The following is an 8,687-nucleotide window of genomic DNA, read 5'->3' on the forward strand; positions in this document are numbered from 1 at the left end:
AAATAGATATATTGACTATGTCCTTCTTAGCTCGCTCTTTAATGTCTTAATCGAAAGGACGGACTGCCTCTTATCAGCTCATCATTCCCTTATGCCATAGTTTGTACATCTCAATTTTCAGTAGAAACCACATTTTTTTTAAGCAAGTCAGACATATGAGCTATGTTTTTTAAAAAGGCAGTAAATGAGGCTGAATTAACTGTTTAGCTGCCAGACAAGGCTCCGCTGATAGCCAGGTGTAGCGGTGGTAAGGATTCACTCCATTGTGCTGAAAAGAAAGCTCTGCTGTTGGGACAGCTTTATGTAGGCCCTAACAGTTTGTGGGCACCGTTTGTCACCTTTATAGTGCAATTAATGTATTGTTTAGTGTTGTGTAGTGGCTTTGCTGGCATGCAAAAAAATAAAAAAGAGTTTGCCCCACCAAGATTAACATGCTAAAATCGCCACCGCAATTAATAACATTTACACAGGTGATAATAAGCACATTTCTATGAAATATTTACCAGCACATAAAATTTTGAAAACAGGAGACCCGGAAGAGTCATTCAAATAAGGTTCTTAATCCAGAGCTACTGCTCTATCAAAATAATACTATATAATTACACATAAAAACACAATACAAATGTTTGTGTCAAATACAGACCTGTCTGGATAAAAGCTCAATCGGCAAAGACCTGACAAATGCTACATGTCTAAACTGACATAATGTAAGTCAGATAGATTATATTTTGTTCACTAGTTTCAGATCACAGTTTACACTATACGCATACAAATACAATGTTGTTACTACAGCAATTACAGTTACCAGAAGGACATAATGTAAAGTGTAACGACAACCATAAATCTATTCCAATTGTCTCAGAGGCTTCAGTAATGTAAAGTGAGACTACAGAGAGACAGCTAGGTGGCAGGCTATAACCACTTCATCTCTTTTGATATCCTCAGGGAATGTGTCTGCATACATTTGACAGTCAAATTCTTTACAACTATACCTAATGGTAAAACCTAGCTACCTAGAGCAGCCCAGTGTGTAGATTAGTCTTCTATGAAATAGATGACCACTTCAACATCCAATGCAATGCAGGCCTTTCCATCAAAAGGCATATCAAATGATGGGTTTCCCAAAAGCCAGAGGATATATACATTCAGCAACTGTATTTTTCAATGGTATTAACTAAATCCATATTTTTAAATTCATATATCCCTCTGTGTAACTGATTCACTGAACAACTAAGGGCATGTCACACTGTGGTAGTGACAGTGGGGTAGTAACTCTTACCTGTGGGGTAGTTGCTCTGAAGGTGGCCCCTGCAGTGGTGGTGGCAGTTCGGGGGGAGATGTTGTTCTGGGCCTGGGCCTGGGCCTGGGCATGGGCCTGTGCCTGGGCAAGGGCCTGCTGTGGGACCATCACCAGCTGACCCATCTCAGTGCGGACCAACACCATTCCTAGAGTGCAGACAGAGCAATCACACACAATATACTCAGTCAAAGTCAATATACTGACCTAAAAGGCACCTGGGCTGGCTGTCAATGAAATGCACCCATTTCAGTCACATAGTGACCCTAGAAAGTGACAAGGAGACCAGTGACAAGGAGATCACGTTGGATTTATGAAACAGTAGTGTCAATTCTGATGTTCATTCTGATTTCCTAATGCCATGTTCAATCTGCCCATGAGAGCAATACATTCCATTTACATCAGCATCAAATAGAATGAGAAATGATAGAGCTTTTATTACACAGTGTATGTGTTACTCAACATAAATGCCTCAAACAGATTTCCATAAGCCTCCTCTAGATTAACTCAGAGAAAATGTAACTATATTATACTACACATTTTCTCACTAATACACAAAAGCTACTTTAATCACTGAACATTTTGGGTAGGCTAATGGGTATGCTATACCAGTAATGTCCAGACACAAGTAGACCCTATGTGACTTACAATATGTGTAGATCTCTGCAGAGGAATAACTGAAACAACAGCATACCACCCTGCATCTCCCAGCTGGTTTGCCTCTGAAGCTAAGCAGGGTTGGTCCTAGTCAGTCCCTGGATGGGATAATGTTGGAGGGCTGATAGGAGGCACTCTTTCCTCTGGTCTAAAAAATGCCCTAGGGCAGTGATTTGGGACATGACCCTGAAGTGGGTTCAGAATTTTGGATGGGACGTTAAACAGATGTCCTGACTCCCTGGCTGCGTTTACACAGGGAGCTCCATTCTGAAATGCTTTCCACTAATTGGTATTTTGACCAATCACATCAGATCCTTTCACATCAAGTTCCTCTAAGGCAAGGTTGATTCAAATAACCAACTCATCATCAAGCTTTGATCATTTGAATCAGCTGTGTAGTGCTAGGGCAAAAACCAAAATGTGCACCCGTGGGGCCCCAGGACCGAGTTTGGGAAACCTTGCCTTAGAGGAACTTGATGTGAAAGGATCTGATGTCGGCGACAACGACGACTTTGGGAAACCTTGCTCTGAAAAATGAACGTGTCCAGATCCTCAAAAAGTTATACAGATACACCATTGAGAGCATCTTGTCTGGCGGCATCACCACTTGGTAAGGCAACTGAAAGGCACCCAACTGCAAGGCGCTACAGAGGGTGGTGAGTAAGGGCCTGTACATCACTGGGGGCGAGCTGCCATCCAGGACCTCTATTCCAGGCGTTGTCAGAGGAAGGCCCAAAAATGTTTCAAAGATTCCAGCCACCCAAGCCATTGACTGTTCTCTCTGCTATAGTACCACACAGCAAGCAGTACCAATGCACCAAGTCTGGAAACAACAGGACCCTGAACAGCTTCTATTCCCAAACCATAAATCTGCTAAATAGCTAATCAAATGGATACTCAGACTATCTGCATTGACCCTTTTAGCACTAACTCTCTTGCACTCTACGCACACACACTGGACTCTACCCACACACTCATACATACTGTACCTACACCCCAACACACACATACACTACATAATTACTGAATTTAAAATACAGTAGATTCAATTTAGATGTTTTGTTACTGGCCTACACACAATAACCTATAATGTCAAAGTGGAATTATGTTTTTCTAAATGTTTACAAATTAATAAAACATTTAAATCTGAAATGTCTTGAGTCAATAAGTATTCAACCCCTTTGTTACTGGTTAGCCTAAATACATTCTGGAGTAGAAATGTGCTTAAGAAGTCACATAATAAGTTGCATGGACTCACTCTGTGTTCAATAATAGTGTTCAACATGATTTTTTATGACTACCTCATCTCTGTACCCCATACATACAATTATCTGTAAGGTCCCTCAGTCGAGAAGTGCATTTCAAAACACAGATTCAACAACAAAGATCTGGGAGGTTTTCCAATGCCTCGCAAAGAAGGGCACCTATTGGTAGATGTGTAAAGATTTTTTAAAAGCAGACATTGAATATCCCTTTGAGCATGGTGAAGTTACTAACTACACTTTGGATGATGTATCAATACACCCAGTCACAAAGATACAGGCGTCCTTCCTAACTGAGTTAATGGAGAGGAAGGAAACTGCTCAGGGATTTCACCATGAGGCCAAAGCAGACTTAAAACAGTAAAAGTTGAATGGCTTTTTTCAGGACGAAAAAATAAACAAAAAGGAGATAAGCACAAGGAAAATCCTAGAGGAAAACCTGGTTTAGTCTGTTTTCCATCAGACACGGCAAGATTAATTCACAATGCCAAATTTACACTGAAGTTACTTACCAAGAAGACAGTGAATGTTCCCGAGTGACAGTTTTGACTTATCTATTTGAAAGTCTATGGTAAGACCTGAAAATGGTTGTCTAGCAATGATCAACAGCCAATTTGACAGAGCTTGAAGAATTTCTAAAATAATAATGTGCAAATGTTGCACAATGCAGGTGTGGAAAGCTCTTACAGAGACACACCCAGAAAGTCTCACAGCTGTAATCTCTACCAAAGGTGCTTCTACAAAGTATTTCAATGAGATATTTCTGCATTTCATTTTCAACACATTTGCTAAAATTTCTAAAAACATATATTCACGTTGTCATTATGGGGTATTGTGTGTAGATGGGTGAGACGTTTTTTGAAAATCCAATTTGAATTCAGGCTGTAACGCAACAAAATGTGGAATACGTCAAGGGGTGTGAATAGTTTCTGAAGGCATTGAATAGTCACCTCAACTACCGCGTACCCCTGCACACCGACTCGGTATTGGTACTCCCTGTATATAGTAGCAATGTTATGTTTAATCTTTATTTAAACATTATATTCACTGTGTATTCATTCCTCGTGTCAGTATTTGTATTTTTATCTTCAACTTTGTTGTTGGAAAAGACCAGTAAGCATTTCACTATTAGGCTACACCTGTTGTTTACGAAGCATGTGACAAATACAATTTACAATTTCAGATATTTTTCAGAGCTAATCTGATTAGTCAGCATACAAAAATATCTGAATTAGGCTGCCTGTGTAAACGCCACATCAGTGGTCAGTAAAGATCCCATGGCTCTTATCATAATAGTAGGGGTGTTAACCCAAGTGTCCTGGCTAAATTCCCAATCTGGCCCTCATACCATCATGGCCACCTAATCATCCCCCTCCTCTGTAACTATTCCACAGGTTGTTGCCGTAAATGAGAATGAGTTCTCAGTCAACTTACCTGGGAAAATAAGGGTTGAATAACATAACCAAATAGTCTCTTAAACAGCACTTTGCATGTGATCTGTCCCCTTCACTGTCCTGAGCCTGCCTGAACAGCCTCATAGACAGGTGCTTACTCATTCAAACCCCAGAGTTAGAAAAACAGGCCAACTTGCCACCTTCAACTCATAAACAAGTAACCTCAATTGATTCCTCTGAAAGCAGGCAATCAGAACACTAAGTCCTTTAGACACAACCTCAATCTCAGTCATAAAAGTGAGCCTCAAATCATCAGAGCATGACTGTCTCATTGTTTTTAAACGCACACAGCATGGATTCATTCAGACTGTTAATTTAGCGCTTGCAAACACATGGGAGACCTAATCATGCGCCACGCTGAGCACATATGCAGCACTCACAGTGGATTGTCTTCAGGCATGTATTGGTGAGATGAGATGCAATATGGTCTAGCGGTTGAGAAATGCTCATAAACTCATAAATTGCCAGACAGTGATGTGTTCTGGGCCAGGAATTCCCTGCACTCCATGAAACTTCTCTTCTCCATTTAACTGAGATTTGAATGATTCTGCAAATCAGAATATATCATACCAGAGGTATGCATATCCCGCTATTTGTTTATTTTAAATGTGTAACTTTGAGAGTACTATAGGACAGTGGCAAGTCTAATCTCCACTAGAGCTGGGCGATATGGACAAAAATCCATATTGCGGTAAATTGCCTGAATTAATGCAATAACGATAATTTAATTATCCTTTAAACTACTACTAGTTTGATGGTTGTAGCCATCAATTATCCCATTAACAATCACCCATATTAGCAATCTTATTTCATTTCAAACTTCATATTTCTCTCGTATAGGCTACTTATCGTAATGAACAATATCAGCAAAATGCCTTTGATCAGGGTTAGGTGTCGATATTTTTTTTTAAAGTCCCAATTCTAATTCATATTCTCTACTGAGTCAAAGTTTTTGAGCCACATGAAAACATGATCACATACAAAATGCATGAGTAGGCCTATCTGTCTGCTGGGTCAACACAGTGATATTGTTCCTTATGGAACTTGAGTGGCTCTTTCCCGTGCCTCATGCAGCTCATGGTAACAACTTTGAGAGATGAATACCAATTGAGGAGATCATGTCTCATGTGTTTTTTATGTCCTGCCACTTCATTAAACTTGCCCATTGGCAAAATATGTACATGCTTGTGATGTGAGAAAAGTCATTTGATTGGGTGATATCAAGCAGATGTGGAACTTTCTTAGAACCGGAATGATGCATGCCATTGTGTACTGTGTTCTGTCATATTATCAATGCTTTTGAAATATACTGTATATTATATACAGTATACCAATAGGCATTTTTGTCACCACACCAACTGAGCAGTGAACATTTTGCTCACATGCAGTCTTGGTTGTGATCTTTGTGTTGTGTTGATAATGGGTGTCATGAATCATGTAATAACTTTATTCAATCTCAGATACGTCTTCAACATTATACAGAATTAACTTAAAATCAATACAGATGTAAAGGAGAAGTTGGCTTTTTTTAACAACCAAATCTCTTTTTTTAAATGTTTATGTAGATGATAGGTTATTAGGTTCCAGACAACTTTTTTATGATTTCACGTGTTTGAGAAACTTACCCCAAACAGCAAATAACTTCCTCATCCGTGTTGTGTAGTATGGGGGGCCCCCCCAAAAAACATGAACAAAGGCTCCAGAAACAACCAAATACATATTTTTAGAAAAAGCAAAGCTCTCAGTATAGTGACGCAGCTCTTTAATGTTCTACACATTAAATTGTGTCATTCCGAACTTTATACAAAATATTATATTCCCTTTTGCGTGACTCGAGCAGTTTCCCCTATCCAGGTGTTCCATTCTCCATGCTGCTACAGGTAACTGCCAAAATAAAGAAAACACCAACATAAAGCATTTTAATAGCACGTAACACCTTCAATGTGCCTTGCCATAGATTCTACAAGGGCCTGAAACTTCCTGTGTGTAAGCACCCCATGCTTTCTGTATGCTTTGTATCCATAATTTACTCAAGTGTTTCCTTTATTTTGACAGTTACCTGTAAAATGGAAGGAGAGGTATTGCTTGTCACAAAAACAATTCTATATAAATGTGGATAAAGTTCGGAATGGGACAATTTCATATGTAAAACAACTAAAGACCTGCATCACTATACTGACAAAAAAAGGACGCATCTGTTTTTGGAGCCTTTGTTCGTGTTTTTTCAGGGCCTCTATACTACACAACGAGGATGAGAAGAGGATTTGCTGTTTGGGGCAAGTTTCTAAAAAACATGTGAAATCACACAAAAGGTGTCTGGACCCTTCTATAACATGACATTTAGATCAAAAATAGAGATTTGGTTGTAAAAAAAAACTACTCCTTTAATCTGTACAGAAAATACAGATTTAAATCTGTATTGACAGGTGTTTTATCAAATGAATGCTACTTTGCCCAAAGCACATTCAGAAGCTGCTGTGTCTTTGGGAATCTTGAGGAAGTGAACAGGGAAATGATGATGGAACACATCACATGTCCAGGTAATGTTTTACATTAAAGTACACCATTGATGTAATGACAAAGCACAGGGCTCTCAAAAAGACCTGCCCAGTTTCATTGTTTTGATCTGAGCAGATTTCCCCGCTCTCTGATTTGAAGAGAAATTCATCCTCCTAACACCTTACCCGGTGGGATGGTAAACCCAGGTGGCAGTTGAATGGTCGTCTGTGGTTGTTGGGGGGGTCTGACAATCAGCTGGGGGGCAACAATTCTTTGAGCTGCTTGGACTCCTGGTTGAAGCAGGGGCTGTGTAGCTGTGGCCACAGACGGAGACCTTACCACTCCAACCGTTGTTGTTTGTCCAACAACATTGACAGCAGGCTTTGCCATGACAAGACTTGCAGTAGAAGTCGCTGCTAGGTTGAAAACAGCAGAGGGAGAGGAAACAGAGTTTATTACGGAATTGACAACACCTAACCGACTGGACATGGCTATTTTGGACTGCACGGGAGCGTCCGACTTCACTTCAGAACCCTCTTTTTGTGGTTCACTTGCGAAGCTGCTGCAGAAGTGATCGGTCCTATCGCGCCTTGTTTAACCAAGGCCGAGACGGTAGTGCCATTTCCATTCTGCGCGATGCTCGCTACAATGTGACTTGGTAGTCTTTGCAAAGCAATAGTAGGAGTCCCCTTATCCAGGGGAATCGCTGACTGAGTTGAGGAAAAGCTGGAGCTAGATAAAGTGAAATTCGTCGTATTTACACAAGATGTAACGTCAACGGTCCGACTTGAGTTTGCTGCACTTGCACTGCTAGACACAGTGCTAATGTTATTAATCAACGCATCAGTTCCCGCGGCAGGGGGATTATTCCTTGACGTTACCGCTCCTCCGGTGCCGTTCAAACTCTGTATTCCCGCCGATGCACTCCGTAACGATGCAGTTATGCGTTTTCTTGGATGATCGACACTGTCTGTTGAAGTCTGACCTGAAGCCAGAGCGGAACCTCGGGTGGTGCTGCTGATGATGATACTACTGCTGTTGACAAGCGGAGAAGTTGTTACACCACCAGATGCAGGTAGTGTTGTGATAGATGATGTTCCATGTGATTGCAAACCGCTCTTGGTAGCGTTTACTCCAGTCCCTGAAGTGGTGGAAGCTTCCTCAAAGGACGGAATAGAACTCAGCGAAGAAGATGTAACAGTTTTCTCTGAGCTAATTTCGTTAGAGTTCATCTCCTGGTGCATCCCAGCTTTATGTTGTCCTTCTTGTTGTTGCTGCTGCTGCTGTACTAGTGTAGTAACGTTACCCACTTGGGCTGGTAGCGTTTTCCCTAAGTGATGGTTTGCAGTGACTGTAGTCCCAGCACCTCTGTTTTCCGACTGAGTATTTGCAGGGTTGCTTTGTCCAACAAGTTGTGACTCCAAAGAGCCCACTAAATCGCTCACAGCTTTTTCATCCACCTCGGAAAATAGCATATCTTCCAGTGGGTCGGAGGTGCCCGCCATCTTTGATCATAGA

At 40.9% G+C, this 8,687-nt stretch overlaps 1 protein-coding gene across 2 annotated transcripts; it reads right to left on the minus strand.

The window, feature by feature from the left end:
* Positions 1-1,285: 1,285 nt before the first annotated feature.
* On the minus strand, positions 1,286-8,687 carry LOC115112770 (uncharacterized). Of its 2 annotated transcripts, none has more exons than XM_029639777.2 (2): positions 7,355-8,687; positions 1,286-1,446 (listed from the first exon to the last, which is right to left on the minus strand). In XM_029639777.2, exon 1 carries the CDS (start codon positions 8,672-8,674, stop codon positions 7,691-7,693), a length of 984 nt encoding a protein of 327 aa, XP_029495637.2. In that variant the 5' UTR covers positions 8,675-8,687; the 3' UTR covers positions 1,286-1,446; positions 7,355-7,690. The 2 variants fall into 2 exon arrangements, with proteins under 2 accessions (XP_029495637.2, XP_064869242.1); XM_065013170.1 differs by lacking the exon at positions 1,286-1,446 and adding an exon at positions 6,104-6,554.

The sequence above is a fragment of the Oncorhynchus nerka genome, linkage group LG28 (assembly GCF_034236695.1).
Source record: "Oncorhynchus nerka isolate Pitt River linkage group LG28, Oner_Uvic_2.0, whole genome shotgun sequence".
NCBI lineage: Eukaryota > Metazoa > Chordata > Actinopteri > Salmoniformes > Salmonidae > Oncorhynchus > Oncorhynchus nerka.

Excerpts from the sequence above, each read along its gene's own strand:
- LOC115112770 (XM_029639777.2), bottom strand. The coding sequence starts at position 8,674 with ATGGCGGGCACCTCCGACCCACTGGAAGATATGCTATTTTCCGAGGTG.